This window comes from Schistocerca nitens, chromosome 2 (genome assembly GCF_023898315.1).
Source record: "Schistocerca nitens isolate TAMUIC-IGC-003100 chromosome 2, iqSchNite1.1, whole genome shotgun sequence".
NCBI lineage: Eukaryota > Metazoa > Arthropoda > Insecta > Orthoptera > Acrididae > Schistocerca > Schistocerca nitens.
The window spans coordinates 147889950-147916515 of NC_064615.1; the positions used below are offsets into that span (position 1 = coordinate 147889950).

Below are 26566 nucleotides of genomic sequence, written 5' to 3' on the forward strand. Positions count from 1 at the left end.
TAGTGAACGAAAACCGCCGAGTGACACTGAATGACATTGCAACATGTTTACAGATTAGTCATGGGTCAGCACACCACATTGTGCATGATGTGCTCCAGTTTCACAAAGTGTCTGCAAGATGGGTGCCACGGCAGCTGACTCCTGAAATGAGAGAACGACGTGTTGATGCTTGTGAAGAACTTCTTCGGCGCTTTGAACGAGAAGGTGATGGCTTCCTTGCAAGAATCGTTACTGGGGACGAAACTTGGGTTCACCTCCACCAACCGGAAACGAAGAGAGCGAGCAAGGAATGGCACCATTCCTCATCACCAAAACCTAAGAAGTTTCGAACAGAACAATCAGCAGGGAAGGTTATACTGACTCTCTTTTGGGACGAAAAAGGCGTCATTTTGGAGCATTACATGCCTAGAGGGACCACTGTCACCAGTGCATCATACACAGATCTCCTAAAAAATCATCTGCGGCCTGCTATCAAATCAAAGCGACGTGGATTGCTGTCAGCAGGTGTTCTTTTGCAACATGACAATGCAAGGCCCCACACTGCCCGTGCAACAGTTGCGACAATCACAGACCTGCATTTTGAGTGTCTTCCTCATCCACCATGCTCACCAGACCTTGCCCCAAGTGATTTCCGTATATTTGGACCACTCAAAGACGCAATGGGAGGAAAGAAGTTCCGTTCTGATGAAGAGGTACCCCAAGCGGTGCATGAGTGGTTGCGCGGACTACCAAAATAATTTTTTTCTAAAGGAATTTGTGCACTTTGTAAGCGCTGGAGGGCTTGCATTGAACGTGGGGGAGATTTTGTTGGAAAGTGATACAGCTTTGTACCACTTCTGCACAATAAATAATATTTGGAAAACTATTTAAGATTTTCATATGACTCACCGTCGTAAATGGGACATCCGTATGTACACAGGACGTTGAAAAAAAGTACTCCATATTTTGAGAGGTGGTAGTGTGGGCTAAATCATGGAAAAATGTCCGGTAAATGTGGTACTGAAATGCATACCTTAACAGCTATGAACACTTATTGACCTTAGCTACTTTAAAAATATCTCATCAACTGCAAATTGTTTCGTATAACGAACGACCTTCAGAAAGCAGTAAACAAATAAGTAAATAAACGGGAATATATTTGTCTGTTGCTGTGAAACGGTAGAGCTTCTAATATAATTGGCTACATGTTACATGCAACTTGCACCTGTAGAACATTGATGAAAGGTGTTCAGTATGGTGCCAATAGTAAGGTGTGCTTCTGGCCGACGCCTTAGGGAATCATGCACTTTCTGAAAATCTCCAGGTCAGTCACGGACGCGGTGACAGTCATCGATGATGCGAGTCTCTAGTGCTTGCTTGCACCAAACATTTCAAGTGCCCCACAATCAAAAATCCATAGGATTAACATCGCAGGAAGGAGCTGTCCAACTTACTGGAGCTCACCGACCAATCCGTTGCCCATTAAATATGTGTTAGGGTGTCCACGGACGTTTTGCAGGAAACAGGTTGGTGTTCCGTTACGAATGGAATGGTACCTCCTCCAGCACGACAGGCAAGTCGTTTGATCGTACCATACACTGCTGACTCAAAACCTTTTGACCACTTGCTTAATAGCTTGTTTGTCCGACTGCAGGGATCCGACAGTTTGTTGGTGGGGTTGTGGAGGTATGTGGCGTTAGACATGTACGCACAGGTCATGTAATTCGCGTAAAAACGGACCGCTGATGTGCCGAGATTTACATAACTCTAATTTGGTCGCCGAAGCAGCAACTTCAGTTCACCACAATGCTCCTCAAGCCACTGTAGCACGGATCTGGCTCCGAGATACGGACAGCTACACTGCTGAAAGATGAGGTCGCGGTCAGGGATGACATCAGATAAGAAGGGTTGCTGGCGGTCTGCAGCTTTCAGCTTCTCTTCCACTACCACCCCAAGTCCCATGCAAGCGCCGGAGAACGTCTCCCACAGCATAATTCTGCTCCCACCAGCCTGAGTCCATGGTGCGCTGCACTCTTCGAGCCGCCATTCACCTCGATGATGGCGTATGTGGAGATGACGATCGACCTAGTGTAGTAAACATGTCATTCACCGAAGAGCCGACACGCTTCCATTGATCGACGGATGAAACCCGATGGTCCCATGCCCACTGCAGTCGTAACTGAGGATGTTGTAGCGTCAACATGTGAACTCGTAGGGGTGGTCCGCTGCGGAGCTCCATGTTGAACAAGGTACGATGAACGCTGTGCTCCGAAACACTTTTGCGTGCACCAGCATTGTGCTTTTTCGGCAGAGGTAACACAGATCATCATCAGTCCTACTTTATTGACATTTAGCGCCTAGTGGTAGTTTCAGTGTCCTTCCTCCTTCCGTAGATGCTCACGACAGTAGCACGTGAACATTCGACCAGGTTCGCCGTTTCCGAGACACTCGTTTACAGGCTCTGTGTAATATTAATCTTCACTTTGTTAATGTCACTTATCTCAATGGATTTCCCCATTTGCAGCCCATATCTTCGCTAGGGTGGTCCCCTGTCCGTGTCTGCTCATCTTACATTGTTTCATTACCGCGTCATGTAATCGAAAACGCCACCAGGTGGTAAATAATGTCGTCGTGGGCAGTGGTCATAATGTTTTGGCTTATCAGTGTATGTGAGAGTAGTTTAAAAAGTAATTCCACACATTTTTTTCTCAGAATATGTTTATTATTAAGAGCTATTATTTGGTGACACTATCAATCAACATATCTTCTCTGTGTGCTATTATTCTACACAGCCGCCATCCCATCCCATTCTGTGGTGTTACGCTAGCGTTCTGTAAGAGCATGCATTCTGAGTTGGTAAAAGTTCTTGTCCTGTGTTCGAAGCCATGATTCGACTGCATGAATTACGCTCTCATGATTTTCAAAGTAAGTCTCATGTGTATAATCCTTATGTAGCCCAAACTTGTAGAAGTCCGAGGGTGCCAAATGGTTCAAATGGCTCTGAGCAGTATGGGACTTAACATCTGAGGTCATTAGCCCCCTAGAACTTAGAACTACTTAAACCTAACTAACCTAAGGACAACACACACATCCATGCCCGAGGCAGGATTCGAACCTGCGACCGTAGCGGTAGCGCGGTTCCGAACTGAAGCGCCTAGAACCGCTCGACCACACCGGCCGGCCCGAGGGTGCCAGATATGGGATATAGACTGGATTAGATAATGACGATGTGTTCTTGGGTTCTCAGACTTATTTGAGGGGTGCGCTGTGCTACTGGTGCAAGATTTCTTTTTTTTTTTATTTTTGTGAGATCGAACAACTCGGAAACGGTTCATGAGTTTGTTCCCAGTCTTCACATATGCCTCTAAATTAATGGTTGACTCTCTTTGCTAACACATCCATGGATGACAACCTCACTATCCCATAAGAGTGTCAACATGACTTCACGACCGGAGGACACTAGATTGATTTTGTTCTTTTTTTATGATTGCGGGAGGCGCTACTCCAGGTTCGTTTCCAGCTCAAACTGATGTGGTCAGATTTCGTTAAATGCAACGATCCGTGACCGAATCGCCTCTCCATTGCTTCAACATTGCAAATGAAATGGATTTTCTTTGGATCTTGCAGTACTCTGTTAGCATTCGTTGAAACAATGGTTTTGTGTTTTTTTGTTTTTTAGTCATCAAACTTCTGACTGATTTGATGCGGCCCGCCACGAATTTCTTCCCTGTGTCAAACTCTTCATCTCACAGAAGCGCTTACAACCTACGTCCTCTACTATTGGCTGGATAAAGTCCAGTCTCTATCTTCCTCTAGAGCTTTTACCCACTAAGTTCCCTGTAATACCATAGAAATTATTCTCTGAAGTTTTAAAAGATGTCCTACCATCCTGTCCCTTCTTCTTGTTAGTGTTTTCCATATATACTTTCTCGCCAATTCTCTGGACAATCTCTTCATTCCTGACTTTAGCAGTCCATCCAATTTTCAAACTTCTTCTGTAGCACCACATCTCAAATGCTAGGATTTTCATCTCTTCTAGTTTTCCCACAATCCAAGTATCAGTACCATACAATTGCTGTGTTCCAAGTGTACATTCTCAGAAATTTCTTCTTGATACTAATAAAGTTCTGTCAGCCAGGAATGCCCTTTCTGCCAGTGCTGGTTTGGTTTTAATGTCCTCCTTTCTCTTTCTGTCATGGATTATTTTGCTGCCTAGATAGCAGAATTCCTTAAGTATGTACTGCGTGATCACCAATACCGATATTAACTTTCTCGCTGTTTTCATTTCTGCTACTTCTCATTACTTACGTGGTTCTTCGATTTACTCTCAGTCCATATTCTGTACTCATTAAACTGTTCATTCCATTTTCTTGTTCACTTTCACTGAGAATAACAGTGTCGTCAGGGAATGTTCTCACTGATTGTCTTTCATCTTGGTTTTTAATTCCTTTCTTGAACATTTCTTTTATTTCCGTCATTGCTTCTTCCATGTATAGATTGAAAAGTAGTCTTACTTCCTTTTTAATTCGAACACTTTGTTCTTGGTCTTCGACTCCTATTGTTCCATGTTGGCTCTTTTACACATTGTATAATATGCGTCTTTCCCTGTAGCTCACCTCTATGTTTCTCAGTATTGCTAACATCTTGCACTATATGACATTGTCGAACGCTTTCTCCAGTTCGACAGATCCTATGAACGTGTCTTGTTCTTCTTTAATTTTGCTCCCATTATCAATCGCAACGTCAGAACTGCGTCTCTAGTGCCTTTACCTTCCTAAAGCCAAACTGATCGTCACCTAACACATTCTCAATTTTCTTTTACGTTCTTGTCAGGAACTTGGATGCTTTAGCAGTTAAGCTGTTTGTGTGATAATTTTTCCACTTGTTTTTTCTTGCAATCTTCGGCATTGTGTGGATGTTGATCGTCAAGCTCATACATTCTACGCACAACGTGAATAGTCGTGTTTCCACTTCTCCCAATGCTTTTAGAAATGCTAATGGAATGCCATCTATATCTGCTACCTTATTCGATTTTAAGTCTTCGAATGCCCTTTAACTTCCGATTCTGATACGAGATCCCATATCTTCCGTATATCGACTCCAGTCTCTTCTTCCCTCACGCTGTCATCCAAGTCCTGCCCGTCATAGAGGTCTTCAGTGTATTGTTTCCACCTATCCGCTCCCGTCTCCGCATTTAACAGTGGAATGCCCCATGGCAAGAACACTAATTGTGCACCAACTTACAATGCTCACCGATAGCTGTAGATCCAACTGTTCAGTTCTACACGAATAATGGCATCCGCACGATTCACCATGTCGGTTCCATGGCTGTGACAGGATGCCTCTAACGTGGCTGAAATGTTCCTTTATTTCCTAATGCTTTAAATCTCTTTACCCATCGCACAACAGCTATCATCTGCATCATCACCACTCTCTGCGCACTAACTCTTATTAGTGTTTACTACGGTTTCTTTTTCCGCAAGCAGCCGGCCGCTGTGGCCGAGCAGTTATAGGCTCTTCATTCCGGAACCGCGCTGCTGCTATGGTCACAGGTTCGAATCCTGCCTCGGGCATGGATGTGTGTGATGTCCTTACGTTAGTTACGTTTAAGTAGTTCTAAGGCTGGGGAACTGATGACAGATGTTAAGTCCCATAGTGCGTCAAGCCATTTGAACCATTTTGCGCAAGCAACAATCGATTACAATATGTTTCTTTTAACAAGTGTCCTGCAAAGACGCCATTTTGATGGTCCACCACATCTCAGTCATCTGCCAGAATTGTTCAGAACTTACCACACGTAAGATCAAATTTGAAGCAGGGCGTTTTCCATTATACATTAACGGCTGTAAAAAAAGGATTTGCGAATTATTTATTGAACAACTTTTGCTTACACAAGGTGTCAATGAAAGTATTCCATTATTTGAGATGTGATAATACTGACTAAAACTATAAAAACTATGTCCAGTGAATGTCATACAAACTCTGGTTAAAAATTGTTGTTATATTTCACCTCTCATCTATGTAACCCATTGAATGTAATATGTCTCCAATAGGGGAAGAAGCGCGGAATGTAGTTTCACATTTCAAAATGCAGTCCGCAAAAAAGCGATAAGCATGTAAGTCAATTAGGGCAGATGAATGAAGAAAAGACCGAAACAAGCTAAACTAAAGTTATGGAAAGTAGCTGATTGTTGCAAACTTGTGACCCTTTCAAGAACAGTTTCTCTGCATTTCAAGAGCGATAATTTCCCCACATTGAACTTACAGTGTTCAGAAAATGTTGTGGTACACTGGATCTGAGGATGATTCTATCCATTCACGGTAATTAAAATTTGGCCATTTTTAAAACCATCAGCATTTCGTCTTCATCTATACAGTACTCTGTCTTTGGTTAAGCTGTGCTAATATTGTTTTATTTCTACGTACCGCCCACGACGTCCTCTATGTTCTTCTTTTGTCTATTCTAGTATTTGCCTGTCCCCAGTTTTCGTTTCCACTCCTCCACACGGTGTGGCAAGTTAACTGTTTTGGGATGTCGTTACAGTCGGGCAGATCACCTGTTTTTCTTTGGTGAAGTGGCTTCCAAAGACCTCTTCCCTCACCTACTGTGTTATACCTCTTCATTTTGCACGAGTATTTTATCTGCCCATCACAATTGTAAAATTCCTTGATAGCATCCCATACTAAATATTTCATCTTTTGTTCTTCAGATTTACAAGGGTCCACGCAAAAGAAACCTAAACTCTTCTCGACACATTTGTGAGGGGCGTTCAGTAAGTAATGCAACACATCTATTTTTTTTTTCTTGAAAGCAGATTTCTTTTATTCAGGATTCCAATACACCATATTATTCCCCAGTATTTTGGCTACAGAATTTTTCAACACAATCCCGTTCAACACCAATTTGTTCAGAGGGTGTGCTTTCCCGCATGGTACTACTCTACTAGCCGGCGTCGGAGCCGACATCTTGGTGGATCAATAACCTCCTCATCATACACGTACTGCTTCACTTGGAATGCATTCTTCATTGGGCCAAGTAGGTGCAAATCGGAAGGTGTGAGATCAGGGCTGTATGGTGGGTTAGGAATAAGAGTCCAATGACGTTTTGTGAGCTCCACTCGGGTGTGCAGACTTTTGTGAGGCCTTGCATTGTGATAGAGAAAGAGAAGTTAGCTTACAGTTTTGTGGTGGCGGACTTGCTGAAGTCGTTTCTCCTGTTTCCTGAGTCCAGCACAGCTGTCTGCGACTGCCGGCTGGGGGTGGCGCTTATCGCTGAATCATTTGGTTTCCGGTCATATCGTTTTCTTTCGCGCCAGTTTAAACTGAGTGTTAACACCGCTCAAAATATCCGGTTTCTGAAATAATCGATTTTCGGTTTTTTATGTCTATCGTTCCCCGTAATAAATGTCGAATTCTGACAAAGACTGAAAAAAATTTTCACGCTCTCGGTTTCAAGATAATTTCAAATTTAATAGCCAAATAAAAGGTATCTTAATCTGTCAAACGTTCCGTGCATTTCTAAAAAAGTGGTTGAACACTACAAAAGAATGAGTAGCATTCTCCTAATAATTCTAATTTTTTGAAACTCGGCTCAAAAATCATGTTGTAATTGTGGACCATACTACAAATTGGCCACTGCTAACAGTCAGTACTGAAGTGTGAAAACTGAGAGTGAAGAACTCTTTTTTTTTGTGTTAATTTTTCCATTTTCAAAAGCATATTATGTACACACAGGTGGCAGATCAGCTATCTTCTGTTGTTATTGTACACTATGAATGAACTGTTGTTAAGTTTGTAATTTATTATTGTTAACATAATTTTCTTCCTCTTTTATTATTTCATACAAATGGAAGGCTAATCTTTAATCCCTCAAATCAAATGAAGCATTGTATTTCGTTGCTACGACACGTCGTTAAAAATATTCCCAGAACAGAGTTGGTGCCATTGTGCAATACAAAGGATGTCCAGCGACTACAGCGAGAAACTACCCTTAGTGCATGTAATTGCGTATCTCAAGTCGCTTCATACGGGAAAAGGGCCGTTATTGCCCCATCAATGCTGTTCCTATGCCACGCATTTGTTGCTCGTTCCTGTCGGTATTGTTATTAAAACAGCACTGATCACTTTTTCCATTTTTCATAATTACGCAGTATTTCAAATCAACGCAAATTTTACGAATGAAAATCACACTTGCTTTAAAAAAGGTTTATTTAAAAACGAAATATTTTAGTACTGCTGTTGTGGTTGATTGATGTTTCGGTCTTACTATTCTGATGTTATTAAAAGAATAAAGAAAACACGTTTTATAACCGAGACCAAACAAATACTGAAAAATTAGGTTATTCAGAACAAAAATATCGGTATCGGTTTTAATTGGTCGGATTTTCCCTTCCCTACCGCCGGCATGCCGTAGGTTGGACAGGTTTGCGTAGCCTTGATGCACTGACAGACTTATCGTTCAACGACTCACCGTGCTTCTGTTCACCACCAGGTCTCCGTAGGCATTCTGAAACTCCCTATGAATATCTGCGATGCTCTGGTATTCTGTCAAAAGAAATTCAATGTCAGCTCCCTGTTGAATGCACCTCCGTTACAGACGCCATGTCGAAGGCCACGTATAGCGCCGCCACCTATCGGAACTTCATGTAACTACAGGGCTGAAACGGGAAAATTCCTCGATGGCTCAAAGTAAATTCCGCATTTTTTCAGCCGAAACTGGCCGATAAAAAAAAGTGTTGCGTTATTTATCGGACGTTCCCTCCTCCTCGTACCTTACGTCACCCCGTTTGTGTACAGCTAACTGATATGTGAAAGATATTCTGGAAAGCTTCTGAAAGAGGATAATTGCACTCTCCAGCGTTACGGATTCATTCCCCTTGGGAACCTAAGCTCATTATTCACAAAGAGAAAGCACCTGTGTCGCTTTTGAAACCCGAAGAGACTTAATGAACTCTCTAAAGACAGTCGAGTGGACGGACAAAGTGTGGTCGGAACTCGATATACTCCGTCACTGAGGTACGGCCGCCATAGCTGACACGGGCAGGTAATGCGCTGTCGTGCGCACAAAGCCGGTTAACTGCCAGCCGGTGCGGGGTACCGCAGGCAGCCGTCCCTTTGATGTCGGCCGCGGGCCGCTGCTTAGCTGGGCGGGGGGCGCCGGGCACTTTGCGTTAGGTATTCCGGCGGAGCGCGGCCACAGGTGGTGAGCGCGCCGTGCTTGCGGCAGGCAGTGGGGCTGGCGCCTCGGCCTGCAGGCCGTCACGGTGCTGCTGTGCGCCGCCTTCTTCCTCGGGGCGCTGTACCGCTCGGCGTCCATGTACCACCCGCAGCGGCGCGCCATCCTGCTGCTCAAGAGCCAGCGCAAGAAGGCGCGCCACAAGAAGCCGCCCCCGCCGCCTCCGTCGCCGCAGCAGCGCCGCCTCCAGCAGCAGCAGCAGCAGCCGCGGCCGCCCTTCTTCGACGTCACGCCGCTGCGCATCCGCGCCGTGCAGGTGCTCATGCTCTCATCCGCCGTCAGCGCGCTCGGAGTCTACACGCCCGTCTTCTACCTGGTAAGTCGGGACTGGAAGAAGGCCCAGGTCTTAGCAACCTACAAAAAGGGTAGAAAATCGGATGCACATAATTACCGGCCAATTTCACTTAATCATGGAACATATTTTGTGTTCAGACATAATGACCTTTCTACACTCTGAGAGATGTGAAAATTACCGAACTATCAGTAACCCATTAGCGCCCTGGTGGGCGCTAATGTAAATGTAAATATCACTACAATGCAACAGTTTTAACAATTCATTTAAATTCTGCGGCATAAGCAGTGTCATTTTCTGAATGACGAAGAAAAATGGAGTATAAGTTCGAGTAAGTATGTTTTACACAGTAACTTACGATATATAATTTGGATTTGGTTTTTTAGTATGGTTGTGCTTTAAATACTCAAATATATATTCTTTGGAGGTTACTGCTTGCTGAGAGATAAATTACGTTCGTTTAAGCCGTGTGAACGTCGGTGTTGTCATGTGGCAACACTAGGCGCTTGTACTCAGTAAAAGGGCGAATTTTCTCTTTTTTGTTTTAGAAGAGGTTTCTCGCTTGCTGAGGCGCTGGACATTCTTTATAATGACGATATTGAAGGTGATGTGTGTCTTGAGCCCCCAGATCCGAATAGAGAAGAATAATGGAATATTGTACGTACGGTGGCTGGACAACTCACTTGTCGCAATGATCTCTCCTTCATCTGGTGCACAAGAAGTTGGCCAAGTCAAGAGATTTTCGCTACTAAAAAAGCGAAATATAATGATTCCCAGACCAAAACTGGTAGCCAAATATAATACATATATGGGAGGTACTGATCAGATGGATCAGAATCCAGCGTGCTATCGCATTGCAATAAGAAGCAAGAAATGGTACTGGTGTCTCCTTACATGGGTGTTAGATGTCGTCATACAAAACAGTTGGATTTTGTATAATAAAGCAAGAAACCAAACTATTTCTCAGATTGATTATTAATTGTACTGTGTTATAAAGTATCAATTGTATGATGAAGACTGAATAATAAACTTGCACAAAACTTGTCTATGTAATAAGAAATTTCAATAACCTACTTATTTTAGTTGAAGTTGTAATCCATATAAATTTAGGTAGTAAAAGCGCCTAGCGTAGCCATATGGCAACATCAAATATCTCGCTAATGGGAGTAATGACTTTCGTCGAAACAACTCTGTTGTGTAATTTATGCCTTTTACAGACATAAAAACGCAATTTTTTTAAAAAAATCACAAAAATTCAATTCCGGCGCTAACGGGTTAATAAGTCAGAGCTGCAAAATACTAACACGATTTCTTTACAGACGAATGGAAAGAAACTGGTAGAAGCCAACCTCGGGGAAGATCAGTTTGGATTCCGTAGAAATGTTGGAACACGTGAGGCAATACTGACCCTACGACCTATCTTGTAAGAAAGATTGATGAAAGGGAAACCTACATTTCTAGCATTTGTAGACTTATAGAAAGCTTTTGACAATGTTGACTGGAGTACTCTCTTTCAAATTCTGAAGGTGGCAGGGGTAAAATACAGGGAGCGAAAGGATATTTACAATTTGTACAGAAACCAGCAGTGGTTGGGAAGGGAGTGAGAGAGGGTTTTAGTCTCTCCCCGATGCTATTCAATCTGTATATTGAGCAAGCACTAAAGGAAAGAAAGGAAAGTTCGGAGTAGGCATTAAAATCCATAGAGAAGAAATGAAAAGTTTGAGGTTTGCCGATGACATTGTAATTCTATCAGAGACAGAAAAGGACTTGCAAGAGCAGTTGAACGGAATGGACAGTGTCTTGAAAGGAGGGTACAAGATGAACATCAACAAAAGCAAAACGAGGATAACGGAATGTAGTCGAATTACGTCGGATGATGCTGACGGAATTCGATTAGGAAATGAGACACTTACAGTAGTAAAGGAGTTTTGCTATTTGGGGAGCAAAATAACTGATGATGCTCGAAGTAGAGAGGATATAAAATGTAGACTGGCAATGGAAAGGAAAGCGTCTCGGAAGAAGAGAAATTTGTTAACATCGATTAGAGATATAAGTGTCAGGAAGTCGTTTCTGAAAGTGTTTGTATAGAGTGTAGCCATGTATGGAAGTTAAACATGGATGATAAATACTTTGGACAAGAAGAGAATAGAAGCTTTCGAAATGTGGTGCTACAGAAGAATGGTGAAGATTAGATGGGTATATCACGTAACTAACAAGGAGGTATTGAATAGAATTGGGGAGAAGAGGAGTGTGTGCACAACTTGACAAGAAGAAGGGACCGGTTGGCAGGACATGTTCTGAGGCATCAAGGGATCACCAATTTAGTACTGGAGGGCAGCGTGAAGGGTAAAAATCGTAGAGGGAGACCAAGAGATGAATACACCAAACAGATTCAGAAGGATGTAGGCTGCAGTGGGTACTAGGAGATGAAGAAGCTTGCACAGGACAGAGTAGCATGGAGAGCTGCATCAAACCAGTCTCAGGGCTGAAGACCACAACAACAACAGATTCTGAGAAGCTCATGTGCAGAAACCAGCACGGTTTTAGGAAACAGCGGTCATGGAAAACACAGCTGCCCCTCTTTGTGCATGATATACAACAGGCTCTAGATACCGGCTCCCAGGCTGATGCCATATTTCTCGGCTTTCGAAAGGCGTTCGACTCAGTTCCGCACTGTCGCTTGCTACATAAAGTGCGCGCTACGGTCTATCCGATGACATATGCGTTTGGGTAGAATGTTTTCTGACAGACAGAGAGCAGTATGTCGTCCTGACGGGGTAACTTCAACAGAAACAAGAGTAACTTCAGGTGTGCCCCAGGGCAGCGTAATAGGTCCTCTGCTTTTTACGATTTACTTAAACGATCTGGTTGATGGTATTGACAGCCACCTTAGACTGTTTGCCGATGATGCTGTAGTCTACAGGAAATTAGTATCACACGAAAGTTGTGAACAAATCAATGAGGATTTGCAGAAAATAAATGCGTGGTGTAATGACTAGCAGTTATCTCTCAATATTAGTAAGTGTAACCTACTGCGTATAACAAGGCGAAATTCCTCATTAATGTACGAGTACAAAATAAATGATCAGTCTTTGGAAGGGTAACATCAGTCAAGTATCTGGGAGTGACTATTCGAAATGATCTCAAATGGAATGATTAGATTACACAAGTAACGGGTAAGGCGAACTCGAGATTGCGGTTTATTGGCAGAATCCTGAAGCGATGTAGTCCTTCAACGAAGTAAATGGCTTACAACACGTTAGTTCGTCCAGTCTTAGATTACTGTTCGTCTGTATGGGACCCTTAGCAGTTGGGTCTGATTCAAGAGATTGAGATGGTATAAAGAAGAGCGGCAAGTTTCGTGACTGGTACATTTAGCCATCGCGTTACACATCTCGTAGAAAGTTTGAAGTGGGACGCACTTGCAGATAGACGACGCGCTAAACAGAATGGGCTGCTCACTGAATTCCGAAATCCAATCTTCGCCGAGGATGTAGATGGTTCAAATGGCTCTGAGCACTATGGGACGTAACATCTATGGTCATCAGTCCCCTAGAACTTAGAACTACTTAAACCTAACTAACCTAAGGACAGCACACAACACCCAGCCATCACGAGGCAGAGAAAATCCCTGACCCCGCCGGGAATCGAACCCGGGAACCCGGGCGTGGGAAGCGAGAACGCTACCGCACGACCACGAGATGCGGGCGCCGAGGATGTAGAGCTTATATTATTACCACCAACTTTCAAATCGCCTAATGATCATCATTCAATGTTGTTGTTGTGGTCTTCAGTCCTGAGACTGATTTGATGCAGCTCTCCATGCTACTTTATCCTGTGCAAGCTTTATATCTCCCAGTACTTACTGCAACCTACATCCTTCTGAATTCTATTCAATACCTCCTCATTAGTTACGTGATCTACCCATATAATCTTCAGCGTTCTTCTGTAGCACCACAGTTCGAAAGCTTCTATTCTCTTCCTGTCCAAACTATTTATCGCCCATGTTTCACTTCCATACATGGCTACACTCCATACAAATGCTTTCAGAAACGACTTCCTGAAACTTAAATCTATACTCGATGTTAACAAATTCCTCTTCTTCAGATACGCTTTCCTTGCCATTGGCAGTCTACATTTTATATCCTCTCTACTTCGACCATCATCAGTTATTTTGCTCCCCAAATAGCAAAACTCATTTACTACTTTAAGCGTCTCATTTCCTAATCTAATTCCCTCAGCATCACCCGACTTATTTCGACTACATTCCATGATCCTCGTCTTGCTTTTGTTGATGTTCTTCTTATATCCTCCTTTCAAGACACTGTCCATTCCGTTCAACTGCTCTTGCAAGTCCTTTGCTGTCTCTGACAGAATTACAATTTCATCGGCGAACCTAAAAGTTTTTATTTCTTCTCCACGGATCTTAATACCTACTCCGAATTTTTCTTTTGTTTCCTTTGCTGCTTCCTCAATATCCAGATTGAATAACATCAGGGAGAGGCTACAACCCTGTCTCACTCCCTTCCCAACCACTGCTTCCCTTTCATATCCCTCGGCTCTTATAACTGCCATCTGGTTTCTGTACAAATTGTAAACAGCCTTTCGCTCCCCAAAGATAAGGGAAATAAGAGCTCGTACTGAGGCGTTCAGACAGTCGATTTACCCTCGCGCGATCCGCGAGTGGAACAGAAGGGGGAAAATATGACTCTGGCGCGAATTGTGCCCTCTGCCACACACCGCTTGGTGGCTAGCGGAGTATATATGTAGATGCAGATGTAGATGTAAGTCTACGGCGAATGTCTACAGCGTACGCCAGGCAGTTTCCGTTCGTGTGACCGCCCGCTGGCCCGCAGACGGCTGCCCGCGGGATATGATGTGCGGGGTGGCCAAACAGCCATGTGGACACGCCTGCAGCTCGGCCGTAACCTACCGATTGTACTAAACTGACCGAGCGACCGACCGAGGGCAGGCTCACACATGCTCTTGTAATAGGACCTTATGATCGATATCCTATATAATCTGTGCCTGGCCGCACCCGTAAGCGCCCGTGCGTTGTGGGGCGGATTTGGAACACCCTGGTTACTCGGAGTTTTTCTTCATTACATATAAATTGAAGTTGGTGGAGGAATGAAGAAAGGAAAGGAAAGGGTAGGGATTACTGATGTCAGCTGCATCGGGACATGACGTGTAGTCAGCAGCGACGAGGGAAAATGAGTACCGGATTGGGATTCGAACCCGGGATCTATTACTTACTAGGCAGGTACTTTAATCACTGAGCCGTCCGAGACCCAGTGATATCGTAACTGCACGGACAATCTCGGCACGCCTCACCGCCAACCCACACTCTCCCACAGAGCGGCACCTATTCGCAGACCCTGTCCATTTCCTCCATGTTCGCTACTTTGAGATTCCCGCAGGAGGTCGGACGTGCTTGTGTCCGTAACAGACACCACGCATCCATATAATTTACCTGCCTTACCAAATTCAAAGTTTCAATCAGAGGGAACAGCTGTCGTTTGCAGGGAGTAATTTTCGAAATAAGTCACCCAAGTACGCCTTTGACACAAACTCAAAGTCTCAGCCAATAATTTAGAAAGATTTTTGGAATGTATGTTCTTATAGGACAACTATCCACGGATTTCCACCCAACAATATCCAAACAGCAGACTCTGTACACAATTTATTAAATTGCCAACACTAAACTCTTTTAAGTAACTACAAATTCATATAACTTACAGAACTTAACAAATGGTAAAATGAATGAGCTTTAAAAACAATAACGGCGGCTTGCCACCATAAAATCAAAGAATCTTTTACAATAGTGTTTTAATAGTTTACCCAAGAAACAAAATCCAATAATAAGTTAACTTGGCAATACAACTTAAGATCATTTACAAAAACCTTTAAGAATGGTAATGACACTTGGCACCAAAAAATCGGAAAACATTAAGAGCAGTAATGAACTTAAAAAAATAACAATAATGGCAACTTGGCACCATAAAATAAGAGAAATTTCTTCTGCAAGAACAAATTACAAAGATTTTACTCCACAGACCAAGACCCAATACTAAGTTAACTTGGCATTATAATTTAAAATCATTTGTATAAAAAAATTTTGAGAAATATAATGGCACTTGGCACCATAAAATCAAAGAAGCGCAACACACAACCAATAAATATAATAACAAAATAATAATTTGATACAGCCGAAGGTCAAGGACAACTCCCAACGCAATCACGGATGAGCGAACTCTCAACACTTCTTCCCACTAGAAACGGTCCCCGAAATAAACCACTGAGAGCTCCCCGACATGCCTCCCACAACTGCCCATCACTTACGCACCATGGTTATGTTCTGTAACACACGACAGATAATATCAATTCAAGATAAAATTCAAAAATCAAATAACAATATAACATCACGGCAGCACATGATAACCACGGCGCCGTTAACTCGGGCGCTCTTAACAAGTGCCGGAAGCCAACACAGACAAATCTTAATACACAATTCTCGCTTCTTAAAACAAAACAATAAAAGCCAAGCGCACGTGAATAGTCAAACCACAGTCTTAGGAGTGCCTTAACGACACCAAACGCTACTATTCCACCAAGTTAATAATAACACAGTGAGATAAAAATACAGAACATACCACTAAATGCTGTTACACAAACCAAATTGACGAGATCGTGTTGTTCAGGTGCCATAAGACCACATATACCAAGCATGAGTAATTCACTATGCATATACTGTCCAAAACCGCCTTTCTTCGGCAGACTTTACCTAACACATCAAATGCCGAATATACCATACGTGAACGCAACTCCGGGCAGGTAACAGGAATCACCTATGTGAATTCCTTCAAAGAGGAACGAACAGGCACCACCAAAGGTAACGCTGAGCAGACTAGGTGGGCAACGACCCACTCAGCGGGATGACCAAAAGATACTCCAGTTGAGCAAATAAATTAGTACCAACAAACATCGTAACGTGCCACACACACACACAGCAAAACTTCCAACAAAGTTGTCCCATATCAGAATGAAGTTCAGAAACCGCTGCTGGACCTTCCAGCGGAAAATCTGACGAGCCAACCGAGCCTACACCCTAATCTGGCAGACGACTCCAATATTCAGCAACTAGTTGTCTCTGGAACAGAGTATCACAGGACCCCACCGGACCTCCACATCAGGCAGGCAGGCAGAACAAGTACGCCGACTCCAATTAATCACCACCGCATGGCCAGCACAGTGGCGAGTCGCCTCCGCCCCAGACCACTCTGCTCATATTGCGAGGCACAACAACCTTAGCGCTAGTCACCAGCAGGTCAGGCAGAGCGAACTCCACGTTCCGTGCAATACCCGGAAACCGACTACCCTCTCGCGTTCCGCCGGCCACTGCAAACACACGCCAGCGACGTAATAGCAAATCACCACCGGAGCGCCACCTGCGCCAGAACAGCGAACTATCATCAATTTTGATGAAATTCGACACTGAAACTTTCTGGTACATTAAAACTGTGTGCTGGCCCGAGACTCGAACTCGGGACCTTTGCCATTCGCAGTCAATGGCTCTACCGACTTTTTTTTTTCTTTTTGTATTTTTGTTCTTTATTGTTCATTGTATTTGGTCGTAGCGGACGTCACATGAGACCCATTGAATTTCGTTGTTGATCCTTTGTTTCACTCAGTTTTTTATTACAGAGGCCAGCCAGCTCTCTGACCGAACGTGCTGAGCTACCGTGCCGGCAGCCGACTGAACTACCCAAGCACTCGTCCTCACGACTCGTCCTCGCAGCTTCAGTTTTGCCAGTACCTCGTCTCCTACCTTCGAAACTTCACAGAAGCTCTCCTGCCAGGAAGTTTTATATCAGCGCACACTCAGCTGCAGTGTGAAAATCTCATTCTGGAAAAATTCGACAGTGTTAAACTTGAGCACTCGATCTACAGGGTGAACCTTCATAAAATCGACAAACTGCAGAATCGGATTCTTGACTAAAAATTGTAAAGAGAAAATGTCGTATGACCATGTGTCCGTGAATGGACGGTGTGCGTGTAACGAGAACAAATAATTCTGGAGCGCAGTACAGACCTGCATCGCATCGGCGTCGCAAAAGATGTTCAAAGTGGTATCCATGGAATGTAGTGCACGCATTCACTCGTCGCATTATGGGATGCTGTATTATTTCGTACGTAACAGTGCAAAAATCATATACAAAATGCGTTTCGTAGAGGGAAACCGTTGCTGATAGTCCTTGAGCTCGTTGCAGGTGGTAGGGATAGTAACGGTTGTCGTGCAGGATACACATAATCGTACTTTGACTTACAGCATGTTGGCTGGTCACTTTACCTTGTACTAGGGTTCGTCACAATATCGTGTAGAACCCGGTCCCCCAGCTCTTATGTTCGTAGAGTCCACCGCCCTCCTGCGCAATCGTCTGTCTGGTTTAAATGGCTCTGAACACTATGGGACTTAACATCTGAGGTCATGAGTCCCCTAGAACTTAGAACTACTTAAACCTAACTAACCTAAGGACATCACACACGTCAATGCCCTAGACAGGAATCGAACCTGCGACCGTAGCAGTCGCGCGGTTCCGGTCTGAAGCGCCTGGAACCGCTCGGCCACCGCGGCCGACATTCGTCTGTCTGAAAGGAACCATGATCACACACAATCCCAAAAAGGACATGAAATGTTGGATGACGTGGTCAGTATCTGTGAGGGTATTTGTTTTAGTATAGCTGTGCTGCATCTCGACAATTGCCGTCTGCTTGGTCGCACATAAAAACCATCTCGGGTTGTTCGCGACATGATTACCGACCACTCTGCTGCTTGCAGTACATTGCGTCCATCACACAGCCTCCAGCAGGCAAAGAACACCGGGCATGTGGTCAGAGGACTTTCATTCTTCAGCGCTATGTACTGTTATATTCGTAACTGTCATGACTGCATTCCTAGGACATCACTTTTAACAGCTTACTATTTTCAGTGATAACTTCTTTATAATCAGTGTCTTGTCCAAACGTAACTCATTGAATGCTCATCTTGGGCCACTTGAAATCAGCCCATCTTGTACTGGGTCTGGCAAAAAGACCTCGCATATTTGGAGAGACTGGTGAGTGAGCTATAGTACGGATACTGGTGTCGAGGGAGTAACAATCGGTAGTGGTGTACCTGCGATTTTCGATACGTCCAGTGCCCAGACCAGCTGAGCATCGTGCTTCTTTTGTGAACGAACATAGTCTTCGTAATGGTGGTTCTGTGATTACTAGTCAGCTAACATTTCACATTTGGTTCGGACTTGAGCGACATGATTCTGTTCCTGACGAAAAATCCATTCGATATGGGGTATCAGGTTTTAGAGCATCAGGTTCTGCACAGAAAAAAAAATCTGCTGGCCCACTTCAGACAGTAGCAATGCCGGAAAATGTGGAACGTATGAGAGCGTCCGTTCAGCAATCTTCAAAGCTTCAGCACTTAAGAGATGCACCTGCCCTGGGACTGTCTCATAGGAGTGTAAGAAGAATCCCGCACACTTATCTTCACGTGCACCCCTCGAAATTTTGAGAGAGATCTTTCGTAGACGTCTCTTCGTGAGGAGGTATCACCTTGCCACGAGAGTCATCCTATTTATCCCCTTGTAATGTTTGTCTTTGAGGACACTTTAAGGCTCAGATGTACAACCATCGATGGACAACGTCCGGGAGAGGATTCGTCAATGTGTCGACGACGAAAAAAAAAAATTTTAAACCCAGCTAGTGTAAAATGGAATAGTATTTGTTGCGCCCAATTAAATTAATTTTTTCTGTGTGTCTGTATGCAATTATTTTTGAAAAAGGGAGATATTATTGACGGACCTTGTTCTCATACTGGATTTTGCTGGGTTAACATGTGTGATCCTTAACTTTATAGGAATAGTTACAGAAATTGTAGGGCTAGTCGTATTGTATTGTATGGAACTGGGGGCCTATAAACGACGGAGAGGATTCGTCCCCGCCGTAGCCCTCAGTGGTTCACAACCCCACAACAGACTACAGCAGTCCACTCACCCCACCACCGCCCCACACCTAACCCAGGGTTATTGTGCGGTTCGGCCCACAGTGCCGCCCCCCCGCCCTTCCCCTCACCCCTCAGACGAGTGCAACCCCAGTGTTTGGATGGTAGAATAATTAGCCGGCCGCGGTGGTCTAGCGGTTCTAGGCGCTCAGTCCGGAGCCGCGCGACTGCTACGGTCGCAGGTTCGAATCCTGCCTCAGGCGTGGATGTGTGTGATGTCCTTAGGTTAGTTAGGTTTAAGTAGTTCTAAGTTCTAGGGAACTGATGACCATAGATGTTAAGTCCCATAGTGCTCAGAGACATTTGAACCATTACTTAGAATAATTATGGTGTACGCGTACGTGGAGAAACAGTTTGCACAGCAATCGCCGACATAGTGTAACTGAGGCGGAATAAGGGGAACCAGCCTGCATTCGCCGTGGCAGATGGACAACCGCCTTAAAAACCATCCACACACTGGCTGGCACACCGGAGCTCGACACTAATCCGCCGGGCGGATTCGTGCCGGGGCCGGCACGCCTTCCAGCACGGAAAGGACTGCGTTAGATCGAACTGCTAACCGGGCGGGCTAGGCTTAGACTAAAGACACACTTATACCTCTTTTCATTAGCAGATGCATGTAGCTGGAAAATCTTCATGAGATGTACCGTAAAAGCAACATCGTAAGACTTGTAAGCACAGGCAACACAGTACAAATACTTTGAATCCATCCAGAATGAGATCTTCACTCTGCAGTGGAGTGTACGCTGATATGAAACTTCCTGGCAGATTAAAACTGTGTGCCGGACCAACACTCGAACTCGGGACCGAGATGGGGCCTTGGTCCGGCACACAGTTTTAATCTGCCAGGAAGTTACACTTTGAATGTAATTTATTCATTTATTATACATAATTACACGCAGTTGAAAGTCCTCCAGTAACAGTTTGTACAGATTATATAATTTTACGATAGCGCAAAGTGATTCTAAAATAGCTAATTAGCCTTGATTTCATAAAACTCTATTAGTTACTGACAAGACCTTATTATATAGCAAAAGTTTAGTTCATCTTTAGTGGCTGATAATGTGACTAATTCCAAATCACCGGTTGAGAAAACAAAACCCCACACGGGATTAGAGAGTGCAACGTATGGAAATCACGCACGATGCCCTAAATACGACACACACGAAAGTTTCGAAGTGCAGTACTCAACGATCCCTTCGAAAACATAGTTCTAAGGCCTGTGACACACTGAAACTTTTCCAGGTCCTGAGACCGAATCTCTCATGTCAACGGCACGATGTGCTGCTCCAAGTGCGAAAACACCCGAATTGATGTAAAGTGACTAGATTGGACGTTAGATGACTCTTCGGCATGTTACTTTTGTAACAAGACACAGGTTCTGATGATGACTCATACGAGTCGAAACCGATAAACCGTTGGTATTGGATTCCTCCCAATGCGATCAACAGAACTGCGACTAAAGTGTAAGATCAGGGCTTAATCTCCTCTCGACGACGAAGTCCGAGGTGGAGCACAAGCTCGGATTGAGGAAGAACTTCGACTGTGTCCTTTCAAGGAAGTCATCACGGCATTCGCCTTAAGCGACTTACAGAAATTACTGAAACGCAAAATCTGGATAGCCGAACTTCAACTTCAGTTGGTCATACCTATGGAGGTGTACTGAAGTGAATCTCTGTCATGCATTCCATCTTCCGTAAATGTAAGACCCGCACCATTGAAGTCGACCCTCAGTGAAGATTGGAAGGAACGTAACTGAACCATTTGGAATTTGAAGCATTTCAGTTGTTGCCACGATAGCAGAGTTGAAACACTAGTGCTCACTATAGGCTGGTGTATGGTTTAAGGTATCTGCATACAGCACACAGAAACAACAACAGCTAGTTACTACTCTGGTTGAATATATATTATCAGTAAGAATCACTGAAGATTAAATAAAGGAAATTCACTTCTCTTTATACACAAGATATATTTCGCGTTACCAGCACTGCTCTTTCCGTTAATTCATTCAGATCCAATTTATATTGTAGTCACCAAACTCAATCATCTGGTTCTGTAGCAGATGATATAAAAAACACTGATGAGCCAGGTGTTGGCCAAGTAGCAACTGCGAATGCAGCAGACGGAAAAGTAGTCACCCCATAGAGACGTCACATTAACATCGAGTAAGACAGTATATATCCCTGGAAATTGCCTCTATTCGGCGAATTGAAGTTTATTCAGGTGTGGCACACCAAGTGAAGCCTCACACTGAGGATTAAATCCTGTATAACGGCCAAATTGCGGAGATGTGGGTTGTTACGTTTCACCCTCTGATTCGTGTGCTGTAGTGGGGCTTTCGAGGTGTGACAGGTTACGTGAATGGTCGTCGAACCAGGAACGTTTACTTACGTGGCTATGAAGACGGCTGTTATGCTCTTGGAAGACGGTAGAGTCCACAACATACTCATTTTGAAGACGTATGGGAAAGGGCAACTCTTGTATGAATGCAGAGTCTCGCGGCGATAACATTGAATAAAATGTTCTCCGGTTTCCAACCGCGTCAATTGCTTAAAACTACACGCGCTTTCGGCCAAGCACTCCTTGGCCATTGTCAAGTGGTATGACTGCCAGTGGGCTGTTGGTGCGCCCTTATATACGGTAGCTGCCGGCTGTGACGTCACTGGTGTCCGTGACAGTGCCATATATGGGCATGTTTTGAGTCGGCGTTCGATCTGCCCTGTTCAACCGCGCGATCGCTGGATCCCACGCAGCGCTGAGCTGCAAGCCACCGTCTCTATTCAGGATGTTTGCGGTAATTTTTATTTCAATAGCTTCCTTTATTATTTTTTGAGGATATTGCCATAGATACAGCGCCACTGAAGCCGATGTGTTTCTTTCGATACGTTGACGAGACGTTCGTCATTTGGCCATACGGACGCGAGAAATTAGACGAGTTTTTGGGACACCCTCAATGGTATCAGCAGTAACATCCAGTTCACCACGGAGGTGGAAAAATATAATGCATTGAACTTCCTCGACGCCCTTGTCCACCGTAAACGAAAAGGGTGCCTTGGCCACAGCACCTACAGAAAACCCACCCACACAGACCTGTACCCGTACGCCACCAGCCATCATCATCCAGCACAGAAGCGCACAGTATTACAAACATTGGTGCATCGTGCAAGACTAATATCGGATGACGATAACCTGCTCCATGAACGCAAGGTTTTCATGAATAACGGCTACAGCGCCCATCAAGTGAAAGAAGTGATTTCTGGGAGATATCAGAATAAGACCACCGACGAAAAGGAGGAAAAGGAACTTTCTTTGGTGCCATTCTGTGACTGTGTGTCGGGCAAGATAAGCCGCCTGTTGAAAAGACACAAGATCAAATCAATCTTCAGGCCTCCAACGAAAATCCGTCAATTACTGAGACCAGTTAAAGACGCAGAATGTCTCAGAACACCTGGAGTCTACGAAATACCTTGTGAGTGTTGCCAGAAGTACATCGGACAAACAGTGCGCACTGTGGAACAACGCAGGAAAGAACATGAGAGGTATTATCGCCTACGCTATCCAGAGAAATCTGCATGAGCTGAGCATGCGTTAGAAAACGGTCACCACATAAAATTTGACGGTATCTCTGTCGTGGCTCGCACTAACGGCTTCTGGGACAGTTTAATAAAGGAAGCTATTGAAATAAAAAGTACCGCAAACACCCTGAATAGAGACGCTGGCTTGCAGCTCAGCGTTGCGTGAGATCCAGCGATCGCGCGGTTGAGGAGGGCACACCGAACGCCGACTCAAAACATAGCCATATATGGCAATTTCAAGGGCACCAGTGACGTCGCAGCCGGCAACTAGCGAATATAAGGGCGCACCAACAGCACACTGGCAGTCATACCACTTGACAATGGCCAAGGAGTGCTTGGCCGAAAGCTCGTGTAGTTGTAAGCAATTGACGCGGTTAGAAGCCCGAGAACGTTTTATTCAGGGTAACTCTTGGTCACCGAGAATGCTGAAATTAAGATTCCGGTACATGTTCACAGTAACCTGCAATGTACACCGCCCACACTCGGTACACTGCCTCCAGTTGTTTTCCAACAACATATACCTAAGACCTCCACAAAGAATGAGGAGGATAACAGTTTCTTGTGAACCAGGAAATATATAAAAACCGGACTCCAATTAGCTGTGGATGCAAATGTGATGTTTAACAGCTGTAATGCTTAACATCACTTCATTAAGTAACTAATGCTTACACAATCTGATATGAGGCTCCGTCCAACTGCACAGCCATAGGCTCACTTATTTGCCATACTCGCCTATAAAACTCGAAAGTCAGTAAACAGTACTATACAACCACATACAAACACGCACTTTCCTTTGTTACGGTAGTTCTGTATAATACAAACAACTCGGGTGATCACGACGGATCACTAACTCTCATCTTCAGAAATATTAAACGCTTTAATCACCGTCTATTCCAGAAGTAATTTTATTTGCCACATACGCGTACAACCAGAGGAGGACCAGGTTAGTGTTTAACGTCCCGTCGACAACGAGATCATTAGAGACGGAGCACAAGCTCGGATTACGGGAGGAGTGAGAAGAAAAGCGGCCGTGCCCTTTCTAAAGAACCATTCCGGCATTTATCTTAGGGAAATCGCGGGAAACCTAAACCAGGTTGGCTGGACGCGGGTTTGAACAGTCGTCCTCCTGAATGCGAGTCCAGTGTGCTGACCATTGCGCCAGTACGCTCTGTCGGGAACAACCACTACTCGCCGGCTGCTCTGTTTCGCTAGTTACAAGCATCATGATGACAACGCTTTAATATTTAGGCCTTGCAGCCAGTGAACCGCATGAGCAAAATGCAGGCACGTTTATTGGCGATTTTCCGTGTGATGGCACAATATTCACTAATGGCACACTATTATCGCCATATCATAATGCGGTTAATTAGAAATTACAAGCCTTTCAGGCTATCAGTGACAGTCCTTTATGAAATAATTAATTTTGACTTTAATTTGGTTATTGATTTTGTATGGGCCGCGAACACGTACGAGATGCCAAATAGACAGTAATGATTCTCCCCAAAATTGCAATTAGTTCAGAAAGTGCTCATTTTCACTAATATGGAATTTACCGTTGTAGAGAAACTCTTTGTGCTAAGTCTGAACGACACTTTGCGTATGAATACAGCAGACAAATTCTAGAGAATTGGTTCTGGCTGTGAGAAGATGTGACTTTCTTGCAACTGAACTAAGCAGTGTGTCCAATGCTATCTAGATATGCACTTTTCAGTTGGCTATGAAAATTCTGGACTCTCGCCTTTAGATGTGGAAAATGAATAAGCCGAATTTTACAACCAAACATGGGAATGAGTTTTCGTTTGCTCTCGTTTGCCCTGTGCGCTACCTGTCGTTACATGAGCTTTTAAACAGACGCCACAGCAAGAGCTCTGCCTCACTGGTACTTCTCTTAAAGTCAAGACGTGGTTGCGGTGGCTGGTATAGTAAGTGTCCAGACACATGGTCCTACCATTTAGATACCATGTTGGTACGGTTTAACTAAGCGCTAAGGCACCAAACGGTCGATAATAGAGTGCCGTTAGTCGGAGAAGCAATCACCGATCTTATTGATGGCTAGCTGCGAAAAATCAATTCATCCACAATTGTGATGACAAATTGTAATTACGATCGCATTCAGACCGCTGACGCCTACATGAGCTCCTCCCCCTCCCCTCCCCCCAGTAAGATAATCAGCAATCTGTCATATTATGCGACCACATCCCTTCAGTGGACAGTATCTCTCGCTCACCTTCAGTTGCAAGTTTTATTTCTGAAATTTGTTTGTCTCCTCCGATTATTTATGTTGTTTTACTTGATTGACCGAACATAGTCTCCCTGACAAGTAATATCCTAGGATTTTTTGTCACCAATTTTCGTGCCTATTTAAAACGTTCAAGCATTTGAGTTTCATTATTAATGTAATTTTGTTGATTCATCAGACTAAACCTACTGAACTGAGTCTGTAGTGGACTCTTATTCAAGTATATTTGTGTTATCCTGCCACATCCTTAATTTGTCATCGCCCCTAGTGTACTGCAGTCGAGGTCGAATCAAGATTGCAGTAGAAGATGAATTCGATGCGTTAGGCACGGTCGGGGCAGGGACTGGGGTAGTGGGCGTTCGTTTCGAAGTCACACAGCTGAGAATGCAGACTCACCTCTTCATATCTTCTTTCGCCAATAGCACTCCTATATCATGTGTTGCTGCGTTCCACTTCTTTCAGAAGTTTATTTACAACAGGTACCAGAAAATACGTCCCTTGATGGGAAACTTATTAGTCCTTGTGCCTTGATGGGGAACTCACTCGTACTTAAGTTATCATCCTAGCACCCGACAACACATATACTGACTAGTCCATCATCTGTAGGCTAGATAAGGTCTCTTGTACCAGTTCTGGTGTCCACAGTAGTAAAGAAGACGCGTCTACGGGCGTGGCAAGAAGTAACAGGTTTTCACACAGTCTGCGACACCAGAATTATCATCTACTAACTGTAGTGCCGATCGATACACATTCCATACACAAATGTATTTACAATTTCGCTTCCATTGCTGTGTGGATTCTCTTACAGTCTAATTGCTCCAGAATGAATAATACGATTCAGTCATGAATCTTCACTATTGTTTCAAAGCATTACCTTTACTGTTTGCAATGTTGTTTTGACATGTGTTTTTGTGCTCTTCAGTCCGATGACCTGTCTGATGCAGCCCCCCACACTATACTCTGCAAATCTCTGCACATCCCTACAACTATTCCAACTTACCCCCCATTGGAACTTCCTTACTATACTCTACCTTGCCCTCCTTCTACAGTCTTTATCCCATACTTCCTTCCATTACTAACTTACGATTTCTTGACGCTGCACGGTCTGTTCTGTCACGCGCTCCTTTCTTTTAGCGAACCTGTATTACAAATTTTTCACTAGTTATTCGCTCCACTCATGTATCATCAG

General features: G+C 44.1%; 1 protein-coding gene across 1 annotated transcript in view; it reads left to right on the forward strand.

Moving 5' to 3' along the window:
* Positions 1-26566, forward strand: part of LOC126234886 (monocarboxylate transporter 12-like) — a 166947-nt gene that overhangs the window by 121441 nt on the left and 18940 nt on the right. Inside the window, exon 5 of the mRNA XM_049943625.1 lies at positions 9206-9530. Within this exon, the coding sequence (XP_049799582.1) occupies positions 9206-9530 (325 nt within the window). The remainder of the gene's footprint in view (positions 1-9205; positions 9531-26566) is intronic.